At 40.7% G+C, this 18,008-nt stretch overlaps 1 protein-coding gene across 1 annotated transcript in view; it reads right to left on the reverse strand.

Moving 5' to 3' along the window:
- The window catches only part of ZDHHC17 (zDHHC palmitoyltransferase 17), a 78,877-nt gene extending 69,942 nt beyond the window's left edge, over window positions 1-8,935 (reverse strand). The window contains exon 1 of the mRNA XM_081128771.1: window positions 8,718-8,935. Coding sequence (XP_080984897.1) covers window positions 8,718-8,810 — 93 coding nt within the window. The 5' untranslated portion in view covers window positions 8,811-8,935. The remainder of the gene's footprint in view (window positions 1-8,717) is intronic.
- Between the last annotated feature and the right edge of the window lie 9,073 nt (window positions 8,936-18,008).

Raw genomic sequence — 18,008 nt, forward strand, 5'->3', positions numbered from 1 at the left:
TTTTTTTGAAAAAGGACTTTTAAGGAAATCTAGTTTCATGAAGGAAATTTAAATGCATATTACTAAGTGAAAGAAGCCAGTCTAAAAAGGCTACAAACTCAGCGCATCAGTAGATGAGTGAATAAAAAAGCTGTGGGACAGGTACACCATGGAATACTATGTAGCTATAAAAAAGAAGGATCTCTTACCCTTTGGATGGATGGAACTGTAGAGTAATATGCTAAGTGAAAAAAGCCAGTCAGAGAAAGACAAGTATTACATGATCTCATTCATATGCAGAATATAATGAACAAAATAAACTAATGAGCAAAATAGATCCAGAGACATAGAAACATGGGACAGAAATCTCAGAGGAAAGGTGGGTGTGGGGGAGTGGGTGGGGAGAGATTAATCGAAGAACTTACATACATAAATGCATAACCTATACACATAGACAATAGTATGGGGAAGGCCTAGGAGTGGGGCAGATGTAGGATGAAGATCAAATGAGGGGGAAAGGGGACATCTGTAATACTTTCAACAATAAAGATAAATTTAAAAAATAAAAAGGCTACAAACCGTAATCCCAACTACATGATGTTAGGTAAAGGCAAAACTATGGAGACAGAAAACAACCTAAAAATATCAGCGGTTGCCAGAGTTAAGAGGGTGGGAGGGAGGAATAGGCTCTTTAGGAGCAGTGAAACTATTTAGGAGCACTGAGGCTCTTTAGGAGCAGTGAAACTATTCTGTATGATACTATATTAGCAGACACATGTCATTATACATTTGTCAAAACCATAGGATGTATCCCAAAAGTGAACCATAATGTAAAAAGTTTGGACTTCGGCTGAAAATCCTATGCCAATCAATGCAGGTTCATCCACTGTAGCAAATGTACCACTCTGGCGAAGAATATTGACAATGAGGGAGGTTGTGCATGTGTGGGGGCAGTGGGTGAGTGGGAATTCTCTGTACTTTCTGCTCAATTCTGACTATAAAACACAGTCTTTAAAATTTTTTTTAAAAAATTTTTAAAGTAAATAAGGGCATCTGCAACCACAGCTAGCCAGTACCTGGCAAATATTCAATCAACTCTATAACTATTATCACTATCACATTATGCTATGCTAGAAAAAAGAGGCAAATGGATTTAAGCAGTTTGAAACTAGAATCAAATTCAGTTCTGCTACTTATCAGCAATTTACCCTCTCTATGCCTCAATATCCTCATCTGTAAAATAGGTATTAAAAAGGTATATGATATATATGAAAAGCTGCTTAGGATACTGCCTAGCTCAGAGTCATAATTTGATAAGTGTTAGCAATTACCATTATTATCATCTATCAGACTGAAGAGATAACACGAAAAGCACACAGTACAACGCCTCACACATTAAATGTCAAATTAGCTTCCTTCCTCCTCCTGTAATAAGACTCTTCCTACATATCAAGTGCATAGCAGAGAGTGAGGGATCAAGTGTGGGAGTGTACATCAGAGTCACCTCAGGAACTTTTTCAAAATATACACGGCACAAATCCACATACTAAATTAGAAACTTTGAGAGGTGTACATGGAAGCACGTGTATTCTAAGAACATTCTCCATAAGATTCTTACACACACACACACACACACACATATACACACCCTTACTTTACCCAACCCATCTCTCACACAAATCCGGTTCTGATGAAGTTAAAGCACACCAGCAATTAATGGGATTCAATGCACTGAAATATCACATATTTTAATGTAAATATCTTGGAGTTTCTAGGTACTGTCTAAATCAGGGGCTGCCAAATAAAGCCCAGGTCAAATCTGGCCTACCAGCTGATTTTACATATAAAGTTTTATGAGAACACAACACACCCATTCATTTCCATATTGTCTATGGCTGCTTTCATACACCTCCATAGACTTGAGTAGCCGTTACAGAAACCATATGGCCCACAAACGTGAATTTATTTACTATCTGGCCTTTACAGAAAAAGTTTCCCAACCCCTAGTCTAGATTATTCATATAGAATGCTATTCAGTAGCCCAATTAGAACATTTAGTGTTAAAAGTTCAGCTCTGCTGGTGTGGCTTAGTTGGTTGGAATGTGGTTCTGTACACCAAAGGGTGGTGGGTTCGATTCCCAGAGAGGGCACATATCCAGGTTATGGGTTTGATCCCTGATTGGGGCATGTGCAGAAAGCAACCAATCAATGTCTCTCACATTGATGTTTCTCTCTCTCTCTCACTCTCTCCCCCTTCCTCTGTCTTTAAAATCAGTTTTTAAAATGTTTTTTAAAATGAATATTTTTAAAGCAAATAATTCTTTACATTGAGAGTATAGAGGACAGAAATAGTTTGCCTGCTAGCATTCCTTTTTTAAGGAAACTGTTCCTCCCCCAACTTCAACCAAGAGATCTTTACCAATTACACTGCCCTATCCCATGGTCATAAGGGTGGGCGCATAACCCAAATCAGGACAACCCCATGTTACTTTCCAGTGTGGAATAAAGGAAGATATATGCAGACCGTCTCTAATGGTTAGCTGAGACTTGAGATGTATGGCGAAAAAATGCTGGCATCCATATCCCCCATACGCAAAAGAAAGAAGCTGCTCTACACTAGGAGAAAATGAAGCTGAAAGGCAGAAATGAGGAGAGATAGAAGGCAAAGTCTTGGTGACATTCTCAGCTCAGAGCTTAATTGCACCTCTGCCATCCTAAATTTGGGTTATATAAGCCAGTAAATTCCCTTTTTTTGCCCAAGTAAGTTTTAAAAGGGTTGGTAACATTTGCAACCTGAGGATTCTAACCAACACAAGCAACTTCAGTCTTCGTTTCACAGAAGGGTTTATTTTATTTTTCCATGAGAATGAGGAGTTTTGGTCACCAGTTTTGTTCATCCCTCATTAAATCCTGCATAAATTAACAACTGTTCATAATCAGCAAGTTATTTTAAAAAACTGAACAAGGGTATAATACAGTAACATCTCAATCAGTGGCTATTTTTCACTTGATTTTTTTCCCTAGTATAAAACAACTGATAAAAAACACAAGCTACGTGACATATATAAAACAAAAACCAAAAACTTAAGGTACATTTAGCCCTATCGTCTCCGTTTTCTCAACGATACTCATTGATAATGAAAAAGATAAGCCTGAGACACTATAATATTCTTATTTATCAAATAGATATTCTATCATATTTAATATGTATTATCCCTAGAAAATGGAGTAATTCATTTGACAAATTTTCAACGTTTGAAGCAAAACCTAAAAATATTCTGTTTAAGCCTCTATAATTCAGGAAATTAAGTTCTTCACAGTATCTCCCTTACACAATGCTGAAGTTCCACTGTACTTTCAAATTAGCTGTCTGTAGCTTTAAGGAGTTTTTAATAGAAGATATTAACCAATAATTGAATAATTGTTACACTGGGAGAAAACTTTACTTGCATATTTTATAAATATGATATTGTCCTGAATCAAGTTTTCAAACTCAAAAGTTTAAAACAGTTGATATTTTATTCTTGAATTACCCATCTGTAATACAATCTAATCATAAAACAATAATAGAATCAGATGATGCTTTGAAGGAGAATTGTACATAACCTTGATACTGAAATAATACCTTTTTGGAATATGTAGTTGTTGAGGGTTCTGTTAAAAACACACTACATTAAGACCCCTTCACTGACTAACCCTAACTATCCTAACATACCATTAGGATACTCTCTGAAGGAAAGAAGGTCCACATGCATTTTTAATTTTTAACAAAATGTGTGCGCATGTGTGCATGTACACACACACACACACACACACACCCCTTCATCTATCCTAAGAGATCTGGAAGACTACAGTTAATCTTTTGTGATTTTGCAATGCCCTACTTTGTATTCCTCATTACTTTGTGGCCTAGCAAAGCATGAAGACCATACTTAGATGCTCAATAAATACTCCTTAAATCATAGCACACATCTTCAAGAAAACAAAATAGCACAAAAAGGCTTGTGATAAAGAGCCCTCTGCCCATCCTCTCAATCCCCAGGCAACCAAGTTTAATTTTCTTAGCTACTTAGTCAGTTGCCTCCATATCTAATATGTGTATACTACTATTGCTTGAGATATTACTAACTTCTTACCACAACATTAATAGCTAACATTTATAGTGTTACTAAATACCAGACATATAACTTTGTATACATTATCTCATTTAATCTTCACAACAACCTGTGAGGTGGGTACTATATCTCCATTTTAGTCTGGAAAATTGGGACACAGTTCAGTAACTTGCCCAAGATCACAACTAGTAAGTGGCAAAACTAGGATCTGAAACTCAAGCAGCCAAACATCAAGACTCACACTTTTAACCTATCTGCTCTTATATCTACCCACTCCACAGTCCACCCTTAATAAATACTTTTGGGATCATTCTCTCAAATTAAATAAAAATAGTGAGTAAAAATAAAACAAAGAAATCAACACAGTAAAATGGCATTTTTCACAACTAAATACAATTTTTTGGTTCTATGGGTCAGTAATTTTCAACTTTTGGCTTTGCTACAATCCATGAGGTAACCAATTACCTGCATTTTCATTTTATATATATTGACTCAGTGGTTACTATGCTTAAGATATAATATTTATAAATCTAAATTATAATTATATGACCTCTAACATTTTTGCTGAATAATAAAAGGCATGAGATCGTAAGATTGCCAGAAAGATATGTTTTGAATGGAAAGAGTGTTCCAGTACACTATTACAAGAAAAACAATTTTCAAAGTAATTTTATATCTTCTTTCTGAAAGCAAATAATTAACTCATGTATGTGTACACATGTATATCTCTACACAAGAGGGCAAAAATAGTAACGGAAAAGGCAAAATCACTTTTACTGAAGAAAAGCTTCAAAAAATAGATTTTATAAAATCTGTGAAGACAAAAGATACACTAGTACTTTGGTTTAATATTCTAAACAAAAAAAATGAGACATGAATATGATCAAAGTTAATGTGAAACAAAAAAATGTGGCCATTAAGAAAATGAGAAACTAGAGAGAAGGGAATGAGAAGTTTTGAAATTGAAGGGGAAAATGAAGCGAGCAAGAGATGAAAGCCCTAGGTAATCTAGGCAATCCAGTTCAAAGCTCTGAGTCAGATCTTGCTGAAATAGAGAGCCCCTATAATACTACTCTGGCAGAAGACAGTACTGTGGCCTCATTCTAGGAAAGAGCTGAGACAAGTGAGGATGTACTAGTGGGTGAAATGGAAAACTGGTAATAGCAAGTCAGCTGAACCTGTAGACCAACATATGGTGCCCCCCCCCCCAAAGTCTTTCTTCTAATCATTCTAAATGACAGGAATCTGACACTGCTTCTAGGCTACACTACTCAGTTCAGCACTTATTTGGATTCTGTTAAGTGTTTCATATGCATGTACCTTCCCAACTAGATCATTAATTTCTGGAGAGTAAAAGCTACCCTATTTATTTTCACCCATATAACCCAGCACAGTGCTATGCATCTAGTAAATAGATGCTCAAGTCTACCAATCTTGAAAAATCACAACATACAATCAGAACACTAGAATTTGAGGAAATATTAAAAGATCATCTAGTCTAGACTCTTTATCTTAAAAGCAAAGAAACTAAGAGTAGTTAAATGTCCACTAGCCTAAAGTGAGAGCTGTGATTAGAACCCTAATCCCGATAATCAGTTCATCCTTTCCCAAATAGCCTCTAATTTCCTCCATTATGATAAAATAAATAATTATCTACTTGATCAGAACACAAAGTAATAGCACCAGTATTCACTATATGCCAAGACCTTTAATAGGTTAGATTTGATTGGGAGCCTATGTGCCTAGGTGTCTGAAGAATGCTTTATATACATTATTCTATTTTATACTCACAATAACTCTAAGGGGTAGGTATTATTAACCCAATTTTTAAAATGCGGAAAATGTAATTTGACCATGATGATAGTTAAGTGGCAGAACCTAGATTCTCAGTTTGTCACCAAAGTCTTGGCTTTAAATCAGTATCCTATACTACCACTCAGTGAATTTACCACAAAAATCCCAGTCTCAAGAGTCCAACACAATGCCTGTCACAAACAAGATAATAAAACGTGTAAATGACTGACTAAACAAATGGATTGCTTAAAAAGTTCTCTCACAACAAATACCTCTAAAAGGAGGGGTTCATTATTCATCTAATTACATAATCCCCTAAGAAAGGTTTTAACAGTGAGCAGTTTGTAAACTAACAGATCTAAGGAATGGCTAATTTTTTTAAACCTACAAACAATTCAACTATATTCAACAAATATTTAGTGAGAAATTGTTGTTGTGATACAGTGTTAAATTTGAAGATGAACAGTAAAATAAAACTTGTTCCTGTCAAGATCTACTCCACTAAGTTAAAACTCAGAGGCAAATTTCTACCATTCACCGAAACCAAATTAAATGTTTAAAACTCCCTCCTCCTTCTCCCGCTGTAGGAAAAAGAAGTTAACAACTGAGTACCTACAATGTGGCAGCTCTTGAAAACCTCAATGTACAGTCTCACCTAGTCCTTTTCAGCCAAGTGAACTAGGTAGGCAACATCTTCATTTTCTGAGGCTTTAAATGATTAAGTACCTGTTTCAGGTCACTTAGCTAATTACTACAGTTCCAGAACTGGAACCCAAATCTACCTGACCAAAAGTCTATGTTCTCTCAAAAAAGAGACTAAAAGTACTATTATTTGCTCACCAAGGCAGAGAATGAATTTCTTTCCAAGGGAGACTGAAAACAACTGCTTACTCTACAATAAAATAGAATACATTATATCATTAATCCTCACAATAGCTTATTAGTAATTATTAATTCATCCCATTATTATAAATAATGAAGCAAGAACTTGGAGAAGTAGCTTAGCCAAGAATGCACTGCAAGAAAGCAGAACTATATCAGATCTGCACCAAGTGTGAATGCAACACTTACCACAGGAAAAATGCGGAAAGACCTTAGCCCTGTAGTTAAAAGCTTAAGACTCAGAGCACCTACACTAATCAGCCACTGTGTGTGTTCAGTGAAAAGAAATAGTAAATATCATTTATACAAACTTCCACTTTCAATGATGAGTTAGTCAATTTCTAGTAATATTCTATTAAATGCCAAACTAAGACTGGTCTCTAAACTTCATGCCTACAGGCCATTCCATTATACCAAGCAATCTCTGGATTTCGTACCAGTTTAAATTATTCTTAAAGTACCAAACAAACAATGTACTATTTCACAAAGCAAAGGTTTATGAAGAGGGAACAGCATGTTAAAATATAAAATCAACATTTAAGTATTTGAAATACTTTCACAGGAATAGATGAATAGAAATATTCGTTGGCAACATTTTCAATGCATCATCTGAAAATCACTTTGTCTATTTCTTGACATATTTTCAGGGCCTACATGTGAACTAAAAGAGAGATCTCAAATCCCAGTTCTGAAAATGTTACTTTAGTTAAAAAAAACAAAAACAAAACAAAAAAACACAACAAAAACATTTAGTCTTACTGTTGTTTGTCAGAAATCCAGAGGAGCCTTTTCTATTGATTCTGACCCAGATATATTCTTAAGGAACTGTCCCATCTCTTTTTAATTAATCAAAGTAGTATGAGTGAGAGTGTAGCTGAGTATTAATATATTACATGTGTGCTTGTCTTTATTCACATTTTACTAAAAAATACAAGCATGCTACAAATCAAAATCCAGAAATAAAGAGAATCATTCTAATGCAAAGTAGCCCAGTACAGACTTCTATGTTTGTTCACCCTACTACAACACCAAGACTATCTTCATCCTTTAACCTCAGGAAAACTACAGGGGTTCTTCAGGAAGCTTTGCCGCTGCCAACCGCATTATCACCGCGGATCATTAAAAACTGGAATGCATCAAGAACTGCTTCCAGGCCTGAACTGGCACTAGTCAAGCTACAAACTAAGAGGTTAGCACGTACAGAATGTGACTGATCCTGGGGCGGGGGCACTGCTTACTCACATGGGAAGATACTCATGTTGTGATGGGTAACGTGTTGCACTGTCCTCCCCTGGCTCCAAAACAAAAAAACAGTACTTTCACAAGCTAATGTGAACGTGGGTCTATTCCCAAAAGTTTTTACTTCCCTTTTTAATCGCTTAAGAACAAACGCTCAAATAGGACATCCGACACAAGGTACCTGCGGTGCTGCTTATGGCATAACGTGGAAGGACATCACTTTGTCCAAGAAACTGTGTTTTTTACCCTATCTTCCTCCACAGTGAGCTAAACAGGAGGAACTGACAGCGTCATTCACCAGGGCGAAGGGAAAGAAGAAATCAAAACCAGATGCTCTTCCTCCGCGCTCCGGAGAGGCTTGGGGCACGGCTAGGGGCTTCAGGTGCGGTGCCAAACCCGCACCAGGCCCCCGCCGCCGGCGCACCGCGAGCGGCGCGGCGACGGAGCGGAACCATCAACATCTCCACCTCTGTCCTCCAGGCACAGCCAGGGACTGCGTCCCAAATCCCGCCCCGGCCGGGCCCGCCCCGCTATCTCCTCCCCCGTTATCCGCTCGCAGCCGCGCTCGGGCCTGGATTTGCCTCCCCGCCCTCCCAAACTTCGGCACGGTCCACTATCCCACACACGTAGGCCACCGCCCTTCGCGAGTCCGGGGGAGAAATGTCCGGAGGCCCTAGAGCGAGGAATGCGCTCGGCGCGGTTCCTCACCTCTGGGTGGAGAAGAGGCACGCAGCCCGCTTCGGTATCGTACTCATCCGGGCCGTCCGCCATCTTGGTGTTAAATCCCTCCTCCCGCTGCATGCCGGGAGAAAACGTTTCACCCTCGCGGGGCTCGGGTGAGGCGGAGGGCGAGCGGGAGGGCGAGCGCGAGCCAGGCCGGAGGCGACGCGACCGCCTCCGTCTCCTTCCCCTGGCCCCCGGACGCCCCTCCTGCCCCCTCCCCCTCGGAGGGCGCGGGTCCCTGCGCGCGTGCGCGCCAGCGCCCGAGCCCGGCCGACCCCGAGCGAGAGCGCGCGCAGCTGCACTGCGCCGGGGCTGGCGGGCGGAAGGCTCTGGGCGTGGGCTCCGCTACTCGGGGGCGGGCCCCGGGCCCAGGGAGAGGCGCGGCTCAGGTCGCCGGGAAGGCGCGCTAGGGGTGACTGAGTCATTAACGTGGGAAACCCAGCGGCGGCGCGGAGTGAGGACGGACCTTGCAGCCGCGCGGCGGTGGTCGGGGGCCCCCGGCAGCCGAGGCGGCCGGCTGCCTACAAGCCCGCTGTCCCGCCCCAGTACCCCCGGTACCCCGTCCCAGAGACCCGGGGCGGAACGGTCACCCGGCTCCAGCTACAAGGTTTGAGGACCTCAGACTTGAATCCAGACGTGCATCGCTGTGAAGACAAAAGACGCACCCCCCTTCCTCTATACTCAAGGTCACCCCTAAATGTATGCACCCCCCACCCCCGGAGGGTGCCCGTAAGAACACGAAAAATGTTTGGGGCTTCGTCCTAGAGAAGCCTTTTAAAAACGATCCCAACCTGTTCTCCTTGGTCTTGAATGAACAGTAACCACATAAAAAAATGTACGTCCTCAAGGCCCATAACACCCCCATCTACTCCATTTTAATGGAACCCAGGAATTCAGAGCCCAAGTGGTTTAAACCGTTCGCTGAAATGTGAACCAGATCAAATGACCAAAGCCACTTTTAAACGGATATTAGGGCCGTATGGGGTGCAGGATTTCTTCCTAGAAATGTGCTGATGGGACAGTTATAGAGCATTCACCGTTGTTTTTTTTCTATTAAAAATTGTAAATCTAAACCGCTCAGAGGAAGATTTGGCGGCGATCATGAAACGGGACCTCTGAGAGATCCGGGTACTAACCTGCCTCGTGTTCAAGCCAAGTCAGCCAGAGACCAGCAGGAGCAGGTCTGCCGCCCACTGACACCAGCCTGTTTGTAAACAGGAGGAAGGAAAGGCCGCCGGGAGGCGGGAGGAGCCGCCGCGTGGTCGGGAAGGTCTAGATTCCCGCCCGAGGAGCCGGGGTCGCGGAGAGCGGGGACCGGCTCTGGATTGGACGCTGTTTCCGAGGCGGGATTAGGAGACGCGGGGACTAACCAGGGATTGGATGCCACCGTGGGAAGAGCGCCGTGGAGTGATTGGTGGCCCAGTAATAAGCGAAAATAGCAAAGTGGGCCTGATGTCACTTAACAGAGCAGTGTTACCCAGAGATACACATGGCAGTTTACAGTTGCTGCAGGGCAGTGGGAGAAACTAGGTTCTCGGTTAACTTTGCAGCTGGCTTTCCCTGTGTCTGTCTTCCCATCGCTGCTGCTTTTTCTCATTTCAGTCAGAGCTGGATTTTCATTCTTTGGGTCCTGGCCCAAACCAAGAATTTGGGTGTTGACCCTTTCACCCAGCACGCAGAACTAGACAGAATTAGGATTCTGCCTTTGCAGCTCCAGACTGCTTTCAGAGGCACTTTAACATGGACAGTTATTTTCACTTCAACAATTCAAATTACGTCTTGCCCCCCCCCGCCCCCATCCTTGTGCCATGCAGTTACTGGGAATAGAGAAAAGATGGGAGTAAACAAAGAAAATAGCGGAAAAGTTGGGAGGTGAGGCAAAGAAGGTATTGAATTGCAGAGGAGTGAAGAAACTAGGCATGGAGAACAGGAAAGAATGTTTCACGGGTGCCCATGTATTAGGAATCTTGGGGCAGGAGTATGATAAGGAGATTTCAAAAAACGAAGCTGTTTAGTCTTCCCAGTGATCCTAGGTTCACAGAGGTTCTAAATGGAAGGACAAAGAGCCAAATTCACCCAGCAAAATTCACTTGACCCACATGGTAGTAGTTTTCCAAATATATTTTAAGCAGATAGCAACATTCAATAAATCAGGAGATTTTTACCTTAAAATCTAGATTTCTAGGTTTATCTGAAAAAAAAAAAAGGTAAGTGCCCAGGGCCTCCATTCTGTATGTGGGAGCAAATTGCTCTTGTTAAGCACCAGTGTTGCATCACTTTGCTACCCCTTGGTGAGATAGGCTGAGCCTCTCTTAAAGGGATGGGAATGCTCTTCAGTTATTTTTTAAGCCTCTCCTATGTAAGTTTAAAGTTTCTTTTCAGTCACTCTCCAAAGAGCTCCACCCTGCGCCTGCGTGAAGAACCCAGCCGAAAACCTGACCCTGCAGCAGTTCCGGGAGCCATATTCTTAACTAGTGTGTGCTCCCTTAAGGCATCAAGCTCCTTCCCTTTCTCCTTTCCCTCCACCTTATTTTCAGTAAACCTGTTCTTTTGAATCTGTTTTGCCTCCTTTCTTGATTTCTATCTTGAGAAGGGGTCTAGAACTCCTTTGCCGGTGACACTGGGAATAATCTAGGTGTGGCCGTGCCAGGCAGTGCCACTAAGTTTCACCCTTTGCTTTTTGACCCTCACCCTCTGCAATGTTCCAGGGCACCTGTAAACCCAAATGAACACCCTCCCCCGCAGCACCTGCGAGCAGGGAGATAAGAAAAGTATCTGAGAAAGGCTCAACTGAACAAGCTTGAGACTGTTCTTTCAACTAAGACAATGATCAATGAAAGCTTTTCTTATATGCATATGGGCATTATTTTTTCTAGGGAGAGAATACACAGCTTTCATCATATTAAGTGGGTATTGATCAAAAAATGTTTGCACCAATCTAGGAACATTTGAAATGTAAAATCCACATTTTTAGAAGTATTGCCTCCTTTTAAGTTAATAAAAACTTACACTGGGGATTTTTACTATGTTATTTAAATTGTATTAATTTATATGAGTGGTTTGTAAATGATCTCCATAAGAACAGGAATTCCAATCCTATACATAATACTTAGGATATTGCTTTCTCAAGTAGTTATTCCATAATTATTTGTTAAATGAATGAATAATAAATGAAGGTAAGAAAAAAGGAAAGCATATATGAGCCTCTGTATAGACAAAATTTCACATAATTTATTTCCCCTAGAGGGAAAAAGGTAATGTCATTCTAACTTTGTTAGGATTCAAATAGTATGTTTGGTTTAAATAGAAAATGACACAGAATATTTAATCTGCATTTCTCCTTCTCTGCACTTGCCCTCCCTCCCCCCACCCATTCTTTCCTCTTTTCTGCCCATGCTTTAGCAAACTGATCACCGAGGACTTCATCTCAGGGGCTACCTGGCCAAGTTGGCTGCTATTTGTGGTTGGCTGATGGGAGGCACTGGCAGAAGAAATAGGTCAGAGTGTTTCTTCCCAATCCCCCTGTGCTTTGACAAAGCATCTGTATCAGCAGCTTCATCCCCCTTAGACTACAATGGCTCTCCTCCCCATGTCCCTTCAGCCTGAGGGTGTTGCTAGTCTCTGGGTGGCTATCATCCCTTGTTCCCTTAAACCTACCCACATCACTGTAAGTAGTAGTTTCACTAACATTTCTTCCTCTGTCATGTAGAGGGAATTCTGTTTCCTGGAGAGGCCCTGACTAATAATACACATTGTATGTACCAGTCACTCTTCTAAATGCTTCATGCACATTATTTCATTTAATCCTCATATGCAGCCTAAGAGGTATTTTAGTATCTCCCTTTTATAGGTTTATTATGATTTATAGTGAGTGAACATGATGACTGCAGGGATTGTACCAGGGAGTCTGTAAACATCTATGTGTTAGGTAGTTTACAAACAACTAATGGAAGCTGTGTATCAACAATCCCTGAAATCAAATATGTAGACAATAGCTAATAATCCATTAGGTTGATATATGCTAGTTGATTATGTGTCATGACTGGATATGACTTTGGTTGTCATAAAAATTACTTTGATTCCATTTCAAGTGCACTATTAGCTTTTCTATGACAATTCAACAGTCGCAGAAAACTGTTTTTGTAATTGACTATCTACATACTAATTAGAGTTAATCACAAATTTAAGAGGAGATGAAGTTAATTCATACTGAAAATAAATCTTTTACATTGCTATCATTAGGCAAGGCTATTGAGAGAAGCTTTATACCATAACCCTCTATGAATTAGAGGGAAATATAGAAAAGTTAAAACATGTTTTCAATGATCTCCAACATCTTTTCCACATCTTTACTCATCCTCTGCTTTCCTCTTATATGCTGTCAAATAATTAGTGCCATTTATGTTTTTTAGGATGACTACTAGACTTCGAGGGCTAAATTCTGCACATCTTCACTGACCCAAATGCATACTGAGAACAAATTGGGTGCTTTTTATGTTTTGTCTTTAAAAAAAAAAAAGAAGAGAGCTTTGATTTGGCTGATGTGACACATGAAAGAAGTGGATCCAGCTATGACATCCACTCTCCTGTTACCCTGATTCTAGGACAGAATACTCTTATGTTTTAAGCATGCTTAATGTAAGGCTGGAAAAAGCAACAGTCCTGGTGCGAATAAGGGTCTTGACTCATTATGCTAGACCCCTGTCAAGGCTCCTATATGAAAGAGTAAACTTTTATATCAGGGCTTCATTAGGATAGTATGGATGTATGGTAACGGTTATAGGCCTAGACTGGGACCAGGTCACTTCCACAATGTTTCCCAGCAGTACTTTCCCTAATCTCTTCCCCAAGCTCCTGGTCCATTATTGGAAGGATATAACCTAATTGGTTTATGTTCCCTAAACCATTAGATTAGGAACCAGAAACTCTTCTCTCACTGACTTATTTACGCCTAAGAAATCAAACTGAGATTTGGAAATCTAACTATAGTTGTTTCAACAGCTTTATCTTATTTAGGAAATAGTTTGGTAAATCAAAACATTGTTCTATCCAGATTTTCCAGGCTAGTCAGACCACCTGGATTTGAATCACAGCCTTATCATCTTAATTCTGTGACTAGAGGATGTTACATATGTTCTGTGGCTGTAACATGCTTGCATGGTTCCTATGCCGTTTCTTTTCATCTGGCCTGTCAAGCTTGGATAGCTCTGACAGATACTCCATTTGTTGCGATATGGTGTGGGTGACTTTTACTTTCTTTCCTCCATACCTGAGTCCTGATTGGTTTCCACTCTTAAGTTTTATTTTTGGACAAAGTATTTTATCTTCTGTTTACTCTTCTGTACCTCAAGGAAATGGTGAAGAGAGATAAGCTCTATTGAGGCAAGATACAGGCTGCATTAGAAAGCCTGAGTCATGCTCTCTTTGTTGAGCGTTTGTTCTAGCTGAGAATTATATGTCATTCCCATAGGGAAATATCCTCAGACATCAGGTAATCACCCCATCTTAGTGAGTAGTCCTGGAACTTCTACTTCCATTAAATCAACCCCATAGTTTACTTTCCCCATATCACCAGTCTTTCTTGTAGCTATTTCTAGTAATGTACAGTGAAAAACTGAAAAATGTAAGATAATCCATTACATTTGTTTCTCTACAAATTTGGGGATACTAGTGTGACTCAGAATTTGGTATATTTGTCAGCTTGAGATGGGTAGGTGGAAGAAAAAGCAAAATTAAGAAGCCCAATTATACTCTGCTCTGTTTCAGAATGTTATGTTTTTTTGTGTCTGCCGGTTTTTTATTTTTCTTTTTAACTTTAGGGTATGCCTCTTTCATATTTTGGTTGCTGAATTGGTAAAAAATTCTTGACTATTATTTTAAACAGGTATCAAGGGATAGAAAAATCTGTGGTGCAGTTTTAGTTGACCAACTAGATATTTCAAAATTCCCCAACACACAGGAGTTTTCTTCCACACCCACTCAGCTTTTGATATGCTGATATAATCAGATACATTAGAAAATATTCCAAAGAATACACTTGGCGAGAGTCCAAGATGGTGGCAGATTTAGTGGAAGCTACACTGACACTCTCCCAGGACCAATCTGGAATTACAGCTCAAATAGAGAAAAACCATCCTGAATAATCAACTGCAACTGAAGACGAGCTGGAGAGAACCCTCATAACCAAGGAGGAAAAGTGGAGACCGCATAGAGTCGGGTAAGAAGTACAGAGGTGCCAGAGGGCTGGCTGGGCTCCCATAGGCAGCAACTGAAGGTCTGGGAGGATATTTCAGCTGTGGGGGTTTCCACTGAGAACTCTGAGGCCTAAACCCCAACCAGGGCTTCCCAGCCCAGAGCACCAGAACTGAGAAAGTTGCCCAGATAATGTCTGGCCATGAGAAGCACAGAATTTCTGTCTGCCAGGAAGAGATGGCTGGAAATGCAGGCACCCTCTTAAAGGGCCAACACACAAAGTTTTGTGGGCTGCCACTCACCTTGGGCTCCAGCAGAGGGACAACAGAATGGACTGGAGTGGTGTGAGAAGAATCTGGGGTGTCAGGCTCTGGAGATGGAGCTCAGAGGGCAGCCATCTGGATTTCTGTGCAGAGTCATTCCCCCATACTGTAGAGGACATCTTTCTCAGACAGACCTTTGCCAGTCAGGCAGCTTTTGCCTAGGGGAGGAGCAGTTGCCCCACTCACTGGAGAACCTCTCACTCCACCCTGTGGGGTTTACACCTTGATGTGGTCTACAGCCTGAGGCTCCTTAAGAGACTAAGATCAATCAGTCTGCAGACAGAGGTGGACCTCTGGGAGCTTTAAGTCTTTGAATGATTAGTTTCTGGATCTGGCCTTGGAAAAGCAGACTTTGATGTGCATCTTGGTCCTGTCCAAACAACTCAGCCCCGGCAGAGGAAACCACAAGCCATGGGTTGTTGATAGCTCCAAACAGGGTACTCAAGGCCAGTCACAAAGAGCATCTGACATTGGCCTGCACCACAGACCCCCCCCCCAAAAGACTGAGAGTCCTAGCAGACCCACCTAATACATAGAAACAACCCAAATAGGCAGCCAAAATGGGGAGACAAAAAAAAGCCCCAAATGAATGAGAGAAGTCTCCAGAAAAAGAGCTAAATGAAATGGAGATAAGCAATCTATCAGATATAGAGTTCAGAATACTGATTGTAAGGATGCTCAACAGCATGAAAAGATATAGAAACTATGAAAAATGACCAGTCAGAAATGAAGAATGACATAGTAGAAATAAAGAATACATTGGAAGGAATAAACAGCAGATTAAAGGAAACTTAGGATGGGGTCAGTGAATTAGAAGACAGGATAGAAAAACTCACTCAGAGATCCAAAAAGAAAAAACAATTAAAAATCCGGAGCGCCCTGCCTGGCGTGGCTCAGTGGTTGAGCGTCAATCTAGGGTCCAGGCAATCAGGGTTCGATTCCCTAGTGAGGGCACATGCCCAGGTTGCAGGCTTGATACCCAGTCAGGGGCATGCAGGAGGCAGCCGATCAAAGACTCTCTTATCATTGATGTTTCTATCTCTCTCTCCCTTCCTCTCTCTGAAATCAATAAAGATATATTTAAAAATAAATGAGTAAATAAATAAATAAAATAAAAAACAGGAGGACAGTTTAAGGGAGCTGTGGGACAACATGAAATGTAACAATATTTGCATTATATATAAAAGTATCAGAAGGGGAAGAGAAAAAGCAAGGGATAGAGAATTTGTTTGAAGAAATAATGGCAGAAAACATCTCTAACCTGGTCAAGGAAAAAGTCACGCAAGTTCAGGGGGCACAGAAAGACCCAAGCAAGAAAAACCCGAAGAGACCCATGCCCAGACATATCATAATTAAAATGCCAAAAGTTCAAACAGCGAATCTTAAAGGCAACAAGAGAAAAGCAATCTGTTACCTGCAAAGGAGTTCCCATAGGCTGTCAGCTGATTTCTCATCAGAAACTCTACAGGCCAGAAGGGAATGGCATGAAGTATTCAAAGTAATGCAAAACAAGGATCTGAAACCAAGACTACTCTATCCAGGAAGGCTATCATTCAAAACAGATGGTGAAATAAAGAGCTTCCCAGACAAAGAAAAGCTAAAGGAATTTATCACTACCAAACCATCATTGCAGGAAATGTTAAAGGACTGCTGTAATTAGAAATAGAAATACAAGCATTGCAAGAAATGTTAAAGGGACTGCTGTAATAATAAGAAGAAATAGAGAAATATAGGCATAAGGAATTAAAATGGCAATAAATAATGACCTATTAATAATAACCTTAAGGACTTTAAGGGAGAGATCAACAGCAATACAGTCCTAGTCAGGGACTTTAACACCCCACTGACTTCACTTGATAGATCTCTGACAAAATTCAACACAAAAGCAATGAGTCTAAATGGCACACTAGATCAGATGAATTTAATTTACATTTACAGAACATTTCACCACAAAGCTGCAGAATATACATTCCTCTCAAGTGCACATGAGTCATTCTCAAAGACAGACCACATGTTAGGACATAAAACAAGTCTCTACAAGTTCAAGATAATTAAAATCATATCAAGCCCGGCTGGGCGTGGCTCAGTGGTTGAGCGTCGACCTAGGATCCAGGCGATCAGGGTTCGATTCCCGGTCAGGGCACATGCCCGGGGTGTGGACTGCAGCCGATCAATGACTCTCTCATCATTGATGTTTCTATCTCTCTCTCTCCCTCTCCCTTCCTTTCTCTGAAATCAATAAAGATATATCTTTTAAAAAAAAATCATATCAAGCACTGGATCACAATGGCATGAAATTAGAAATCAACTACAGTAAAAACATTAAAACACATGAAGGCTAAATAGCATGTTATTAAACAATGAATGGAATACCAATAAGATCAAGAAAGAAAGAAAAAATTTCCTGGAAACAAATCAAAATGAGCACACAACAACTCAAAATCTATGGGACACAGTAAAAGCAGTCCTAAGAGGGAAATTCATAGCACTGCAAGCCCACCTCAAAAAGCAAGAAACATTTTAAATAAACTATCTAGCCTACAACTTAAAGAATTAGAAAGTTCCCCTGTGAAGCCATCTGGTCCAGCGCTTGTGTTTGCTGGAAGTTTTTTTTATTGCTGCTTCAGTTGTTATTAGTCTATTCAGGTTTTCTGATTCTTCCTGATTCAGTTTTACATGATCTCACTCATATGTGGAATCTAATAAACAAAATAGACTGAGGAACAAAATAGATCCAGAGACACAGAAGCATGGAACAGAC

This window comes from Miniopterus schreibersii (genome assembly GCF_964146895.1).
Source record: "Miniopterus schreibersii genome assembly, chromosome: 2".
Taxonomy (NCBI): domain Eukaryota; kingdom Metazoa; phylum Chordata; class Mammalia; order Chiroptera; family Miniopteridae; genus Miniopterus; species Miniopterus schreibersii.